This window comes from Gobius niger (genome assembly GCF_951799975.1).
Source record: "Gobius niger genome assembly, chromosome: 19".
Lineage (NCBI taxonomy): Eukaryota > Metazoa > Chordata > Actinopteri > Gobiiformes > Gobiidae > Gobius > Gobius niger.
This window is the reverse complement of record NC_136870.1, coordinates 15,958,452-15,975,616: the sequence shown is the minus strand read 5'-3', so window position 1 is coordinate 15,975,616 and position 17,165 is coordinate 15,958,452. Positions and strand designations below refer to the sequence as shown.

The 17,165-nt window shown below is 40.3% G+C and overlaps 2 protein-coding genes across 3 annotated transcripts in view; both read right to left on the bottom strand.

Moving 5' to 3' along the window:
• Positions 1-2,865: 2,865 nt before the first annotated feature.
• On the bottom strand, positions 2,866-10,651 carry LOC306979278 (inhibitor of nuclear factor kappa-B kinase subunit alpha-like). The gene is made up of 22 exons (XM_079578157.1): positions 10,527-10,651; positions 10,002-10,120; positions 9,723-9,817; positions 9,201-9,318; positions 8,951-9,020; positions 8,777-8,865; positions 8,622-8,711; positions 8,425-8,549; positions 8,237-8,344; positions 8,020-8,155; positions 7,325-7,519; positions 7,133-7,235; positions 6,913-7,036; positions 6,693-6,844; positions 6,561-6,622; positions 6,061-6,170; positions 5,833-5,882; positions 5,646-5,751; positions 5,418-5,565; positions 5,096-5,232; positions 4,837-4,936; positions 2,866-3,588 (listed from the first exon to the last, which is right to left on the bottom strand). Exons 2-22 carry the CDS (start codon positions 10,104-10,106, stop codon positions 3,523-3,525), a joined length of 2,289 nt encoding a protein of 762 aa, XP_079434283.1. The 5' UTR covers positions 10,107-10,120; positions 10,527-10,651; the 3' UTR covers positions 2,866-3,522.
• A 1,448-nt stretch (positions 10,652-12,099) lies between these two features.
• Positions 12,100-17,165, bottom strand: part of LOC306979062 (PH and SEC7 domain-containing protein 1) — a 65,427-nt gene continuing 60,361 nt past the window's right edge. For both annotated transcript variants that reach the window (XM_079577836.1, XM_079577837.1), the window contains exons 14-18: positions 16,975-17,045; positions 16,532-16,689; positions 15,640-15,784; positions 14,607-14,750; positions 12,100-14,526 (exon numbers count right to left, since the gene is read on the bottom strand). In XM_079577836.1, coding sequence (XP_079433962.1) covers positions 14,263-14,526; positions 14,607-14,750; positions 15,640-15,784; positions 16,532-16,689; positions 16,975-17,045 — 782 coding nt within the window. In that variant the 3' untranslated portion in view covers positions 12,100-14,262. The remainder of the gene's footprint in view (positions 14,527-14,606; positions 14,751-15,639; positions 15,785-16,531; positions 16,690-16,974; positions 17,046-17,165) is intronic.

The window sequence follows — 17,165 nt, the reverse complement described above, 5'->3', positions numbered from 1 at the left end:
ATCACAGTTGAAGCGAGACGCATCAATTCAAGAGTCTGTCAGGGAGAAAACTAGATGTTAATGAGATTGTAGATGAGGGAGTTGTGCATTTGAGGAATGAAGGAGTGGGCTTTCGTCTCACAGAGAGGCTGATTCATTGTGATTCACGGGGCCAAACAGCTTTCAATACAATGCAGTCAGTTTTATAGCTGGGCCTTGTCTCTGCTTGTTTAGTGGTTGCAGGGCACTTTCAACTTCAGCAATGATACGGGCTGACGACATCTGCCTTAAAAAGCACAAGGGGGTGTAAACAAGCCACAAAGACTTTCCAATATCCGCTGAAAACCAGCCGAATGTATGCTATAATTTCATCCATTGGGAATTTGCTATTTATACATGACTGCTTTGAGGCGTTTGACCTAGATTTGAAGGCAAACGTATACCATAAATAAGCATAAAAAAGGGGAGGAAAAGTCCTAACCAGAAGTGAGGAGACTACAGTGTACCCAAGAGTAGCTTTGCAGAGATTAGAAGCAAACTGTTTCCTTACTGTAGTTTAAAGGACACAAAGGTGAATAGAAAACGTTGAACCGTGGCAAGCGGGCTGTGAATCACATTGGATGACCTACACTCTGAGTAATGACCACAACAGTCTCCAAAATGTAATTGTTTCCAGATTTGGATTGGTCACACACAAGCGCCAACTTTACTGCAGCAGGAGTTTGGCTTAACAATAGTATAGTGGACTGCAAACGAAATGATGACGTAAAGATGTGAGTTATGATCCCTTGACATTTTATTTGCAACAGATTATATCAAAAGAAAAAACTATGTAACGACAACACATTTAACAGACTCCCCCTACTTGTAGAGACCACTGTACTACACTACTGTGTCTTGGTCCGACAACAATGATCTGGACAGGGCCTGTTTGACTGGCTTTCCTGCGGCAGGGCTGACAAAGTTGTCGCAAAGGGAAAATGGATCAGGAAACGTTGATCTGTGACAGGTCAAACTGGCTGAGACAGTTTTATCCACTAGACTGTCAGGAAGCTGAACTCTGACCTTCCATCTCTCTGCAGCCCCCTGTCTGATAATGTCACAAAGTTACAGCCACGTCACGTAACATTTCACACAATAAATAAAATAAAATACCAGCTCTTGACCAGCTGCTTCAGTGCACGGTGCCAGCACTGCCTCCTGCCACAGGATATATAAGCGATTAGTGAGAGCAGCGGAGAAGATCTGTGGAGCCCCTCTCCCCTCCATTACTCCACCCGTCTCACCTGCAAAGCCTTCAGAATCACCAGGGAGAAGACTGTGCAATCCACGGCCCAGGTCCACTCGACTGAAGACTGGTTTTATCTACCAGGCTGTCAGGAAGTTTAACTCCCTCCCTTTGCTTCCGCCCAACACCAAGGGTTTGAGAGAACTTCCAATTTTGACTCATATCAATTAATTGACTTTTTTTTTTCATCTTTGATGTTTTGTATTGCAGCAGTAGATAAATGTTACGCAATGCACCTTTAAATGGTACATATTTTTCAACCTACATTAAGCCCTTTTCATTGTGTCAAAGTTAGAGAGTAACCTGATTTCGATTATACTCGGAAAATTAGAATATCGTTCAAAATGTGAAACTAATACATGATATAGACTCATTACATGCAATGTGACATATGGTAAGCCTTTATTTGTTATAAGCTTATCCATAATTATCAAAAATGATAACAAATAAAGGCTATACATATCTCACTTTGCATAATGAGTCTATCATGTTACTTTCACAGTTTAAGTTGAATTACAGAAATGAATACACTTTTTAACAATAGTCTTATTTTCCGAGTTTCACCTGTATGTGTTTTACATGTGGTAGAAATGACTGCAAACTGAAATGAATTAAAAATAGGAGGGGGCCCTCAAAAAGCTACAGATGCCAAAATGATCAACTGCCTCCCTGAATACTTTTCTTCTATCATTATTCAAGTAAATGTAGTGACATTAAGTCCAGACACACATGCACTGCAAACATTTTGCAGCCAGAGCAAGAAATTGACATTGGTCTCACTTCAAATGTGTTGCAGCATCAATTTAAGACAACTTTGTAACATCCCACATGACAAAAATGACTCAATGACTCACAGAGAAAAGTAGAACACCTCTGCTGTAACGCAGCACCGAGAAAACCAACAATCTCACGGTCATGCCAAATTAACTTTATTGTAATACCAAGCAAACATTGGATCTTTACACAATGAACATTTCCACAAATAAAACCCCAAACAGATGGAAACAAACTGTTGAACGAGAATTAAATACAAAATATAGATTGTTGTTCATTGCACTTTAACTTCATAAAAACAACCCACAAGGTCAAATTCAGTGGCTCATGGTAACCCTTTGTCAGGCATCGACTCGGTAATTCCCCCGCACTATAGGCATCACCGCACCAATTCATTGCCTCAGGAATTGACAATTCATGGTAAGAGACCCATGTGCTGTACACGGCTACATAAACAAACCATTTACACAAGTAAAATGCACATAAGACAAGGAAACCCTGTGTGACGTTAGAAAGATGGGAGTATAGACAGCATTTAACATAATGGCCAGCCACTTTTGTCACATAAATCCCAACAACCACTTCTGCCTAAGAATAACACTAGGTTTTAAAAATCGACATTTACATAATAATCCTAACACCCAGGAAGTGTAAAAATATCAATGGGAACAGTTTTTTTGTCTTGTAAATCCACACTTGTTACACAGCTGGATCTCTTTACACAAGATACAAGAGACGTTATCAAAGTGCTGCTTGCTTGATTGCAATTTCCTCTGAATCTCCACCCAACCCACCAACTTCCTCTGCTCACGCCGTGTGTAGTTATGCCCAAAATGATTCATACCCTGGAACTGGACACACTATTGTCGCTGTAAAAAAAAAATAGTTCGGGAACAGGCCAGACTAAAAATTGTTTTAAAAATCTAACATTTAAATAGGGATTTCTGCTGACTGATGAAAATGGGTGTTTTTTCTTGTGGTAAGACTGAAATAAATTGAATTGCTACATGTTTATACAGAATATTATTACTCTGCCTTTTGACACTGCAGTAATTTCGGGGGGCTGGTGTTTATTCATTTTGGGCCTAACCATTTGTCCTGCACTGACCCCATCCTCAGGTCTCTGTTGTATCCACTTCCACTCGTGCTACAGGTGGCTCAATGTTGCAACAGCAGTAAAACAGTAAATCTACTTAATCCATACCATGACGCAGGATTAGAACTGTGCACAAAAGGAAAAACAGTCCGTACACACTGTGAAAACTGCTTAATTTACAAAGATTCAGTGTTTTCTCCTGTAAAAACAGTTTTCAGATCCAACGATGCGCCGTTAGAAGGTCTTGTAGCTTTGGCTCTTTAGGTTTGAGACGAAAAGCCGAGTTGAGTCCGATTGTTCAAAGACACGCCGTTCGCTGAGTCGACAGCTTTAGTCCGTAGTGTTACTTGGAGCGCAGGGTGGGACACGTGCGCCCAAGGGTCTCTTATGCATTTCGCTTTTTTAATTTCGTCGATAATGTTTCATATTTTGTCCAGCTCCAGTCTTGGTCCTTGAAAGAGAAATATCACGGTTACAAGAACAGTAGATTAAAAAAAACAATCTTACTAATCCTAATTATTAGATATCAAGAAATCAAGGCTTTACAGCAGGGGTGTCCAAACTTTTTACTGAGGGCCACATAAATATACAAACAACTGGGCCGCACTCAGTAGAGGTCAGATATATAACTTCACCTCTATTGTATTAAAGTTAGCACAAAAAAAAAATACAAAGAACTCAACATTTTTAGAATTTGCAGCGGACCAATAAAAAGTGGGCCGCAGTTGGCCCGCGGGCCGTAGTTTGGAGAAGCTTTAGAGAAAGGCTGAACGCTTTTGGAATAATGAAAGATCAAAGAGTAATTTTTAGCCACAATCAAAACAAATACAACTTCCTCGGCCTCAGGGGAGCTGAGAAACATCACGGTGAAAATCGGTCACAAGTTTGTACACTTCCGAGGCTCGGACCTTATTTTACGAATTTTATGTTGCAGATTTTTGCTTTCAGGACCATAGGACAGAGACTTACTGTTTCTACCCATAATAAAGCAGCCCCTATTCTCACAGTTCATACACAGAGACATAAGAGACATTTTAAAAAACGGTTAATTAAAATCCACAAAAATTTGCATTGGTTTTGGTCAAACACAGATTAAAAGCTAAGCAAACACAAGAATCTAGGGCTGCAACTAACGATTCTTTTGTAATCGATTCATCTATTGATTATTTTTTTACGATTTTTATCACCTTATAGCTTAAGTGGCGCTGTTTGAGGATGTGTTGATGGAGTAAACTAAAGGGAAATGTTTTTTGAAGGCTCTATTAATGAAAATTTACAATGTACACAACACTACAGACCCTAAATATAAAATCAAAGTAGGTTTTCATCAAAAATACTACATTTTTTATGCCATTTTTGCTCCATTTTAGTCTGTGTGAACCAGAAAACCAGAAATTCGACGACTAATCGATTATTTTTAGTAATCGATTAATCAATTAATCGTTTCAGCCCTACAAGAATCACATACTGCAGATCATGTTTTTAAGTCTAAACTGCAGTGTGAGCAGGTTTCACACATAATAAGACCCTTTGAGGCTAAATAGCTGTTTGGAGAGGTAATATATTGCCTATAAAACTGAAGACTTTGCCATGTTTGCCTATTCAAAGGCTTTTGTGTGATTGGGATTTATCTTACAGCATTTACATTTGAAACAAGAATTCTATGGTGGATCTAACATTTTCCGTGACAGAGACTCACCACCATACTCTTGGCCTGTTCGTCAGCTGCTTCCTGCATCAGGCTGGTCAGCTGACTGAGGTACTTCTGATTCTCTTGGAGCAGGCGTGGGGCAGCGTCGCTAAGGGCAACAAACACAACTAAGTAGGAGCCAAGTTTGAAATAATAGGGTTAAACAATATGTATCGCCAAGTTATTGTTACTACAGTATTACGTGAGGCATTTGTATTTTTCTACTGCTGAACATGGTGACTATCCCACAGGCAAAGAGTGGTTGTACCTGTCATTTGGGCCGGGCAAAGAGGTGAGGGGGTGCGGGGAGCTGACTGGTTGTGCCGACTGTGACCACTGGGACGCCTGCAGCAGGTTGGACGACTCGGGACTCACTGCTATCGAGTTTCTGGACGAGTTCTGAGCCTGAAGGAGAAAGTCAACACCAGTCCATGAAGCATTTATGCACACTTCAATTTACATGTCTGAGGCAAGTAATGGGTCATTAACATGTCAAGCCACAGAAAGATTTTTTTTATTTATTTTTTCTTTCTAGAAAGGGCAAATTACAGAATGTATAATGGAAATACAAAGTTTGTCTGAACACTTACACATGCAATCTTCAACAAATGCCAGAACTCTCTTTGTCTCTTGATCTGCATCTGCATCACTGTAGTGTCGGCTTCTTTGATGTTTTCCAAAGTTTTCTCGATCCGTGGAAATAAGTCAATGATCTTCTGTTTGCTGATGAGGATCTTACTGTACAGGGCACAGACACACACCATTAAGACTCATTGTAGAGTTTGTCCCATTGTGCAACAGCTGCTCTGAGGCTGTACCTGAGGTGTGTGTACAGGTCTTTCAAGACCTTGTCCTGGTTCTGAACCGTCTGAATAATGGCCTTCACCATCTCAGAGCTGTCCGAGCTCACATCTGACTCAGGGACTAAGAATCCAAAAACAGTCTGGTTTGCATTTTGACACTTTTCACATTTTATATGAACATGTAGATTAGAAAAGGCTTTACTTTTGCATTTCATCTTCAGTTGTTTATAAAGCTCAATTGCCTTTTCTTCCCTGAAAAGAAATGCATGCACATTTTTACTAAGAGTGATATGAAACTCTTGCTCATTGCAGAGCTCTGCCTAGACCAACATAATGATATAGATAATGTTGCGTGAATGACTGAGCTGTCAGTGCAGACTCTCATAGCCCTGTGTAACAGACCCTGCAGACTCATTCACAAACCACTTACAGCTGCTCGATCTTGTCGCCTTGGCGACGAGCATAGGGACTTCTCTGTAGTTCCACTATTTCTGAGTGAAGAGCCATAATCTCATCGTCCAAATGGCCCACTTCTGCCACCTGCAGGACACATCGTGAAACACAATGAACACATTTGAATGCATTTATGAGTAAAGCTATACATTTGAAGATGCATTATGCAATTTGTTATGCGGGGGAAAAAAACTATTATATTTGGGCCTAATTGATGGCTGCATGAGCGGTAAACAAAGCATCTTTACTTTCCATCACTGTGGCCTCTACAACTCTCCAGGATCAATTGTTTTGTAGGTTTGTCTGGTGAGAGGGTCTGTCAGATCAAAATCTACCAGAAACTCAAAAACAATTGAACCTGGAGCACCATAGAGGACACTGATGGAAAATAAAGGAGCAATGCTAACCACTCATTGCAAAAATATGTTTTTTTCCCCCCACAAAAAAAGCATAATGCACCTTGTATATATATTTTACCTGTGCAAAAGCAGCTGCTCTTTCTTCATTTTCTTGCCAAGCCTTCAGCATCTTTTCAGAGGCTGCAAGAAAAAGAGAGATCAGCTTCATATTATATTATAATGCTCGTCATTTAAGGCAGTCAACACTTACATATGCCGTAGTGCATCTGATCACTGTACTTTTCCAGATCGTACTGAATACTACTTTTGAAAAAGTCCAGTTTGGCTTTCAGTTGCTGAGAAAAGCCAAACATGCTGTTCTTACACCGGGTCAGGTTGGTGTTGTATCTCAACAGACTTAACCTGAAGGACACATAACATTTATAAAAAATTTAAAGTATGATCATTTTTGTTGGTAGAGACTGACTTACATGGCAGCCCTTTGTCCTTGGAAAAGTCTACTGTAGTCCTCCTTCAGACCACAGATGTAACTAACTGCCTGTCCCCAAATCCTCTTTAGCACCACCAAGGTGACTTGTGTTTTGGGTTCTTGTACTGCAAATACACGTAAAACATAACATAAATATATATTCTCTTTATATTTATTTATATGTATATTTAGCACTAGACATTTATAAAACTCAAACTCACCAATAGTGTTGACTTTTTCAGGCAGAGGTCTGGCAATCAAGGGCCCAGTGTACTTGGTCATGCTTTTGTCAAACAAATAAACAATGTAGCTATCCCAGCCTCTCTGCACGGAAGATACAACAATCATGCAACACTTGTAAATTAAAAGATAATTTCACAGTGAGACTGCATGTAATATCGGCCATCTCTCACCACTCCGTCTAAGACACACTGTGCGGCTGGTTTCCGTGGGTCCAGCGACACTCCGGTCTCCTGTAGCAGCTCTTGGTTCACAACTTCGATCTTAGTCTCAGCCTCGATGCGTTTCTGCAAACTGTACAGCGTTTCGTCTGGAGTCAACTGAAACGAATGGACCTGCGCCGTCAACATGTTCAGAATGTGGACCACCTAAAGACACAGAGGAGTGGACAGAGGAACAGCTTCAGCCACAAGGCTTTCAGGAAGTTACAACAATTTCCACTGTATAAACTTTCCATGTGGTAGAATAAAGTTCACTGATCTGAACTACTGTCAAAATGTAATTGAAAACATAGCACAAATACAGAATGAAACCAACAGACCAGAGACTCAAGAAAAGAACTCCACACATTTTTTCTTTTATCATCATAGCACCTGACAACTGACACTTTTACAGTGCTTTTCTATACTTCCACTTTGCACTCCAAGCACTTTACATCAAGGAACCGTGTATGTAAACACTCGAAACAAAGCAAAGGCACAATGACAATCTGCAACAACAGAAGCAGGACTCGAAGCGCTGCTCTGCTCTACCCTCTGCCCTACAAGGTGGTTTTGCAAGTGTATTTAAGTGTGATAACACAGGAAATTACAAGTAACAGAGTAGTCACAAAGTTCTATCCAATCAGTATAGAAGGGCTTTTGCTTACCTTCATACTGAGAATCTGATCCAAGACTTCGAAACACTGTGGTTTTTTATTATCAGTGTCGACTTTGCCTCCTCTCTGAACAGGATCCCACTTCAACATGAGCTGAAGTAACGCCTCCATTGGCTCCAACATAGGCCTAAAAAAGAAACAACAATCCATAAATTGAAAGCAAGAAAAATGCTAGAAGGAACACAAGTTGTTAAAAATATTTTCTTACCTGCTGAGATTATTTGGGTAAGCCAGCTGCTTGGAAAACTTCACCTCTCCATTCGGTTCCTCGACAGCCATGATATCTTTGGGACCTTTATTTCGCACTCTGCTTGCCCTGAAAATGGAAAGAAATTCAGTCAGTCTGTTAATGAAAAGCAAACACTTCAACTAAAGAAAGAGATCCAAGCTTCTCACCATTGCACAGGTTGCAAATTGTGAAAAAATGGACGAAAACCACAGCTACATTCAAAAATCATTGTACCAAAACTCCAGTAGTCCACAGTAACAGTGTATGGCTTATTCTCAAAAAGTTCGGGTGCCTAGAAAACACGAGCATTGTTCAGAATTGTTAAAAACACTTAATAATGTAAATAAAGTCATCAGTTGCTTACCAGATACTGTAGAGTGCCTACAAAAGATGTACAAAGACTGCCCTGGTCCAAGTCCTTTGCATAGCCCAGGTCAATGATTTTGTGAACCAGCTAAACGAAGACAGAATCATGGTGTGAAAACATTCAGACACAAAAACATGTAATTTGAGTTTTACCTTCCCGTTAATGTCCTGTAGTACTATGTTTTCAGGTTTAAGGTCTCTGTGGATTATCTTGTTTTCATGGAGATAGTGGATGCCAGCCCCTAAAGCAATGAAGTCACGTCACTAAATGGTCTCGAAAGGTAATGCGAACAGATTGAATGTACTGCTACTACATGAAAGTCATACCAACATCGCTGAGTAACGAAAGCACTTCACTTTCTTTTAAACCGCAGCAGTTTTCAGGTTTGCTCAGCACCTAGAGGGCAAGAAAGTGCCACACACCCAGTTTACAAAAAAAAAAACCGCAAGTGTATGAGGTAACTTTTTTTTTTTTTACACAATGCTTCCCCTTACAGTAAGTCTGCACAGTGCAACTATAGTAATAACCTTGAGACAAACATGTAACAAATAAAGCATATTTGCATTGAGAAATCACCTTTCTTAGGTCTCCTTTCGAGCAGTACTCCATGGCCAGCAGTGGAAGATCATTTAAGGCTATAATGGTTATTTCTTCTGGGACGTCCCTGGCCGTCACAACATTTATGTGATTCAACCTGAGAGAAAACAATAGAGAGAGATGCCAAAAGATAAGCCTGTATATCATCCTGTGTTGTCGGTATGAGTCATAAACAGTATGTAACACACATTATGAAGTCTTACATCCGACTGAGACATTTTTCAGAAATACGGGCTAAAACAAGACAACTGTAAAGGTTCAGTTTTACAGCACAATTTGCCTTATTTACTTAGTTTAATTAATGTAAGCCTCGTCTTGTCTTGGTCCTGAATGAGCCTTTTTGAAGATTTGTTTTGACACAACTTGGCAAAAAGTAATCATACTGTTAAAAATATTGCAATGTCATTATCGTGACAATTGAATATGGTCATTTCTCTCATATCGTGCAGTCCTAGTTACACATTATATGAAGATACCAGGGAGTAGAAACAGAATACCAACTTTTTCATGATCTGTATTTCTCTTTTCCATCTGTCACCGTTCCGCGGCGATAAATCTAGACGACACAATTTGACAGCTAGTTTTTCATTTGTAACCTGTGAACCAGGAAGAAAGAAATTTGGTAAGAATGACACACACCCATATAAATCACATATTTGCAACTAGAGGCCATTTCCTTCATGCACTCTGTATATTCAATAATGACAATGTAACAGGAGACACAGCATACCGGTTTACAGATAGCAACTCTTATTCATAATAAATCAGCTTGACACTTACAGCATGCTGGTAGAGGTATACATGGGCAAAACCACCCATGCCAAGCCTTTCTTTGAGCTCCCAGTCCCCGCAGTACTGGTTTTGCCTAAAGGGAGGTTTCTCCATTGTTCAGACGCAAGCTAAAAAACAAAATGCAAAAAGATTGGGGGTAAAGAACAGACGACGAAATGTGATCATAACACACACAGGCTTTCACTTTCGCATTCCACGAGCAGCATGTATTCCAACAGAAGAATGGCTAAATCCTGACCTCTATGACAAACTGGAAGCTGAAAAGGTAATTTAGCAGAATAGATCACAAATAGGCCCATTTTATTTGGTTAAAGCTGGCACGTCGTAAAAATACACCTTGAGCTTTTTCCTTTTTTTGTCTTTACGTCTATGAGTGTGTGTGTGTGTGTGTGTGTGACCCAGGAAATAGACAGCTCCCGCCACTAGCTTTGTTGTAGCAGAAACACTAATGCCCTGTTGTTTTGGTCAGGTTTGACGGAAAATGCCACGGATCGGACTGGTTTTGAGACTCACGCCGTGTCGCTACGCAGATGTCATGAGCCGTGGTCCGCGGAGGTCCGTCGGTGATCGGTGTGTGGTGGATGGTTGTGTCGGTCCTGTGTTGTTTTCAGGTCAATGCAGCACCGTCAGATGTGTACTTCCGGTGTGACGTCATCACGGCCGTAAAAGAAAGCTCGATTTTTTTTGTCCAATTTGTTTTTTTTATTAACGAACATTTTTTGTAATCTGTGAATTTTGCTTTGTTTTGATGTAAAGGAATGGAAAAAATAGACAATAACAAAAGTTTACATTTTTATTTTTGTTTTCGATTAAAAGTTCCTTGAATGTATGCTAGGCCATTTAGCTGTTTGTCATTCTAAAATTGTATTGTGCAATGTTAATAAAACTGATTTATACATGTTATAGCTTTAAAAATTTAAATATTGAATGTTGAAGCAGGGATATATCAAACTAACAATTGTTATGCAAATTAGCAATTGAACTGTGCTGTTCAACATCACACAGTGTGAATTGTTATAGTAATTTACAGTTGCTTATAATGTGTAATTTCCCTAGTTACAGTAGTCTTTCGATGAGTTTCATTGTGATGTAAAATCAACATAATATTCTGTCTTTTCAATGGTGACACATTCTAGAATTGGTTTTCAGAACAGAGAAAATGTGTGCCTGGAATACATCTGTACACAATAGTAGGACAGAATAGCTGTGCTAGAAAAACCTTTCAAATATTTTTATTTTCAGCATCTCTGCCTCCGCAAACTTGAGGCTCACATACAACATTTCCTTGGTGAGTTTAAAACAAGGCAGTGACACATGTAGCTCGCCGTATGTATAGCATCAAATGAACATTGTCATTTAAACACTGAGATGGAGTCAGATCTCTATATGAACAAAAGATTTGTTTTTAAAACACAACAGCATACAACAGCTCAAAACACAGTTGGTTGCTCCGTTCACATTGACAAAAAGAAGACCATGAGCTCACGTTGAACCTTCAATATGAGTAACCCTTCATTTGAATACTCTTAATATAAATAAAAGCAGTCCTTAATAATCTCATGCTTTATTTACATGTCACATTCAAAGATGAAGACTGGCACAGGAGAACCAAAACTTCAACAGAAACATTAAAGATGCTTCCATGTCAACGAGGTGAGTGCAATGGTGAGATGACGACAGAAAATATTAAAAACTGCTCTTGAAGCATACAATTCTGGATTTTAAGTTCAATTCAACCTGATGCCTGACGCACAATGGGGGATAAAAGGAAAGATATTCCCTTAGTACAGTTTATACACTGGGTTCAGGGAGTTATCATACTCCTCTATTTATTCTTATTTTATGTTGAGATCTGATACTGAAATTGTTCAAATTATGCATTTATGTAGCTTTCTGTATCATTTATCTTTTACCTTAAATGTTAGCTTAAATGTTCAAGGATATGTTTTATTATAGTATAACTGTACTAGATAAAATAATTAAAAGAGGTCTGATAACTTGCTGAACTGACAGTGTTGAAGTTATCAACACATTGTTATTTGGGGTGGATCCGTTTCATAAACACTTTTACTTTAATTTGTGAATGTGTACATTAAATATTCTACTAATTTGTGAGCAGATTGTTAGACATTGAACCATAAAGGGCACTTGACATAATGTACCTCTGACAGTTTGGCCTCATCATAATAACATTACCATATAAGCATCAGTGACATTTTATATGTTTACAATTCAACAATTTAGACAGACTACTCATAATGGCAATAAGGACAATATGAGACTAAAGTGCACAATAACATAAATAATATAACATAATTTGACATAAAATGGTAATTGAAAATCACAGTAGTCTATAATGGAGCATGTTTCTATTTAAGATCTGTGTTGTTTGGATACACAAATGGTCGTATAAATAAAACACTCTGACATGAGACTGCGCCACAGCGGACAGACACTCATGAAGCTTCATGTACATTGGTCTGATCTTATAGCCCTGCGGATCATGAGGGGGTGAGATGCCATGCATATTCACTGCAAGTGCAGCAGGAGTGATTATGGCTGAGTTACAATACAACTGAATGTCAACAGCGCTCCCTGCTGGTAATGTACTGGCACTGCAGCTGCTTCGTGTGTCATTTTCAAAGCCTGAGTTAAAAAATGGCTATAGTTCAATAAAGAAACCGCTATGAGGTGTGAATGGCTACCAATATTAACCCTAACCACATACTTTGTTCCTTTGTCCAACACAATTGTCCATTATGTTTTATTAGATAAGTCATGCCATTGTTTTTTTTTTCTTCTACCAAGCACCTTAGGAGTAGCCTATTCCCCGCACTAGTCAAAGTCCTAAAGTAGACATATAGATGTTTCTATTACGAGGCTGTTCACAAACATTATTTGAAGTTACTAATCTCAGATACATTGGCATTGTTATAATACTCATATTGTGCTGTTGCTGTGTTACCTTCCAAAAAATCTAACAAAAATATGACTATTGTTTAGTGCTTCTGAGACTCTGAGTACGAGTTGTACCTAAATATTTTCCACAATATTGTGTTGACTATATTGTAAATATATACTGTTATATATCCTACAATATACGTACTGTACGCATACAGCAGACGGTGCATTATATACAAACATATCCCAGATGTTTACAAATAATATAACACATTTCCTTTTATATTGTCAATATCATATCTCAACACATGACGCACACAGGAGGAGGAGGTTCAACAATAATAAATAACAGTAAAAAATCAGAAACATTCAGGGTCTGCGCGGTGAGTGTTGCAAAGGTCATCACACACAGGGGTTATGGCACCAACATGAAGAAAAAAAGACTCAGTGATTTCAGAATAAAACATTTTTGCTGCGTACAGTGTTCGCCCTCAAAGACGTAAAAGCCCTAAAAGTTGCGGAGCTGGATGCAGGCATGCGAATCACTGGATAAAACAACATTCGGCCAAGAAGAAGTAGAAAGAGAACAGAAGCACACCACAGGACACAAGCTAAAGCAACTGGTAGAAGATTGTCTTTCAAGTAGAGCAGAACTGGAGCCTGTCGAGCCGAGATGTCTTAAGCACTAAGTAACACTGTGACACTAACTGTCCATCAGGCCCTCAACACGTCACTGTAACAAAGTCCTCACCAACATCTGTCTTCTTCAGTGAAACAGGTGAAATGCAGAAATGTCCCACTGGTTTGTGGAATGTGAACACACCGTGAGGATGTGCAGCTGGAATGTCATGGCTCCAGTAAAACACATCTAAACTCTAATACAGCACAAATTAGAGCAGTGGTGGCAATTCAAACAATCAGTTGTCTAAAATCTAATGATTTTCTTGTGTAAACATGTTTGGTCCCAGAACTGACTGAAAGATCAAGAAAATGTGAGAGAACTTGGCAACACCGATGAGACAGATTGGCTGAAGAAAAGGAAAGATGCTTGATGTAGTTCCCTGTTGGTGCCTGGTCCAGTCTGTAAGCACCTTGATCCAGCACAAAGACTGAAGCAGGTTTCTGCAGATCTGAAGTTCCTCTTCTGCTCCTCTGTCTGTGCCTCAGTAGGCAGCTTCTGTCCGTCTCCTCTTCCGAGGAGAGAGAGCCGGGTAGGCCATCAGTGTGAAGGGACAGTAGACCCACCTGGCGCTTTTTCAAGCAGAGCTAAGAGCCTTTCAGGTTTAAATGAAGCCTGTGCAGAGGACGGCCTGCCACACCAGTGCCGCTCCGTACTGGGCCCTGCCCCTCACTTCTTCACGGCCTGTCGATAGCTGTGTCTCTGGGCCTCCTGGCGCGGCTTGGTGCTGCAGCAGGAGGCCTTGCTGCTGTTTGGACCGTCCTTGGTGCTGCTGGCCTGAGAGGCCAGACTGCTGTCCTGCAGTGTGGGGCTGGACTGCGCCCTCTGCAGGCCGTTCTCCTCCAGGATCAGAGACTCAAACACAGACAAGTCCTCCTCCCCAGAGCGAACTTTGGCTCTCAGCAGCATGATGTAGGTTCCATATCGGGTTTTCTGTAGTGCATACATTCAGAACATTTCTTAAACATGATCAAACAGAAATGCGTTCATAAACAAATGGAACATGAGCTCACCTCAAACTCCAGATATTCATCTCTTTGGCGATACTCGTCAAGCTCCCGACCTTTGACCTTTCGATCAGGTGGGTAGGAGCGAAGCTCGGCCAGTTCAGTGGAGACGGCACGAAATCTGGCCTCATGGGAACGGACCTGCTCCTCCTGCATCAGAGAACAGCAGCTGCAGTTAATGTGTGTGTCAAAACCACCATTGTAACTGGTCTCAACTTATAAATAGTGCTTTAACCTGAAGCGCTTTACATCAGGAACCACTCACCCATTCACACTCTCATTCACCAATGTGTGCAATGACTGGAGGCAAGGCGGGTAAAGAGTCTTGCCCAAGGACACGACAGTGTGCACCTGCAAGACCTGGGATTCAAACCCCCGACCTTCTGATCATGAGACAACCCGCTCTACCATCTGAATATTCTTGACATAGATGCCAGTTTCTAAACAAATGCAGCTTCTTCAAAGACTAGGTCAGTGACTGTGTCTCACAAGATCCAACAGTGAATGGGCACACATTACACAGTGCATAAGTGTTTGAAATCTCTCCACATTCACAAGACAATCACAGCCAAATTATGGTCCAATCAAACAATAGAGAAATTAAAATATCTATTGTTGAATGAATAAGACTTTGGGTTCATTGGATTGGACTGTAATGTTTGATATAGATGAGTCCCTACGGGGATTCATAAAGTATAACTTAACTTCACTTATGTGTGATTTGTTAGGACATTCCGTTATCCCTAGAAAATACAGTATTAATTATTCAAAATAATGTGTGTTTTGAACTCAGTGGCATTTCAAACTTTACAATTACAGGGGTAATAAAATATGCAAAAGCTATAGCACAGATGCCAATAGTTACATATGGCAGAGGTGTTGTGCGCAGTGCTTTGTTATGAATATTTAATTCTAAGAACTCTTTGATGAAGCACGTGTCAGCCTTGAGCTGAAGTCGTTGTGCTGCATAGATCAATTCGCAGTGCTTACTTCATGGACATATTACTGTGGTCCACAGCTGAAACAGAGCAGCACTAACCTCGGACAGTTTGGACATGGTCCCGGGCAGCAGCGGGCGGCTGAACTTCTTCTGGGAGCCGATGGCCGCAGGGAACGGAGGAGACGAGAACATGGCCGCCACCGTGTTGATCCGAGTGATCCAGGACTGCATCTGCTCTGCGTTTCTGCACACGCCCACACACCCAGCACAAAACAAGTTAACAAACAAACCCTCTTATCAGTTAGCTGCATGTGGCCATTGCATACATCAGCCTCTACATCAAAGGGATGATTATCAGAGAGCAGCCTTACTTGTGAAAAAAGAATTAGAGGAGAAAAGGGCCTGTTTTACGCTAACAGAGCCATTAGAGGTCTATGAGAAATGTCAGTGCAAACCAAGCAGTCTTGGTTCAATCCCAAGAGAGGAGAGAGAGAGGAGAAAGAGAGAGAGGTGCGGGCAGAGGAGAGGGCCACAGTATGTGGGACAAATGCAAGCTGCAACTAGAGCAGAGAGTGTCCTCCTGAGGCCAGAACATGTGTCCACTTCTGCCATTGCACTGATGCTGATACATATATATCCATAGATATATCCATTACATACAGGCATTTACCAAACACATGTATTATGTTTATGTTTATTTACTCGGGACCTTCCTGAGGTCTGCCTATGACAGGAGCAGGCACAGTTTGTGTTACATGATCATGCTCTCACAGACTGGGCCTAAGGACAAACTCTCTGCTTGAGCAGTCACCTTGCAGTGTCACTTTGGGACAAGGGTTCATCTCTGCTTCATGTGATAATGGATTTTTTTCCCCGATCTACTTTTCACAGTCTGCTGCAGCCGAGGACACAAATGTCAGACCACTTTATTTATTTTTTAGCCTGGGTAGCCATAATTGTGAATATATAATTTAAGTGTTGGTTCACTCACGGCGCTTGGAAGAGATAGACCCTCCAGTCTGCGGTGCGGAGGTAGAACACATTGGGCCTTTTGCTGTAGTCTGATGCTTTCATGGCCAAAGAGTGATGGATGGACACTGCATTTTTAAGGTCATCATCAGAGAGCTGCTTATCAGGCCTGTACTCCCCCTAAAACACACAAAAAAAAACAGGATGACACAACATTTTTTCTTATTATTTTGTAACACGGCAAAGTTTGATGGGTCATTTAATGTGTTTTTCATCAAGCAACAAAAATAATTACAACAGAACACTGATGCATTCGCTCCACTTTTGCGTAGTAATCATTTCACATATCTAAACATTTTTGCCAGATCTCTTTGAAACGTGTCACAGAAAATGTGTCATGGCTGATTTATTTTACAATATATGTCACAGAAGCAGTGGTTTTGAAATGTAATATTGCACACTTACTTTTTGTAGGTAGAGAATGAGCCCTTTTAAGATGGCATAGAAAGTCTTCCAGCCCCTTTTTCCACGTGGAGCTGTCAACAAACAAACGATTATCAAAAGTGGCCTTCATATCAGAATGGCAGCTGGCTGTGATAGCTGGGTTTCTAATGTTTTGTCATTAATTATTCATTACATAGTGTAATATTATATAC

Coding starts and splice junctions, on each gene's coding strand:
- LOC306979278 (XM_079578157.1), bottom strand. CDS start 10,106: ATGGAGAAACCTCCCTTTAGGCAAAACCAGTACTGCGGGGACTGGGAG. Junction 9,818..10,001: donor TATACCTCTACCAGCATGCT/GTAAGTGTCAAG, acceptor CCTGGTTCACAG/GTTACAAATGAAAAACTAGC. Junction 9,319..9,722: donor GAAATACAGATCATGAAAAA/GTTGGTATTCTG, acceptor GTTTTCTCTCAG/GTTGAATCACATAAATGTTG.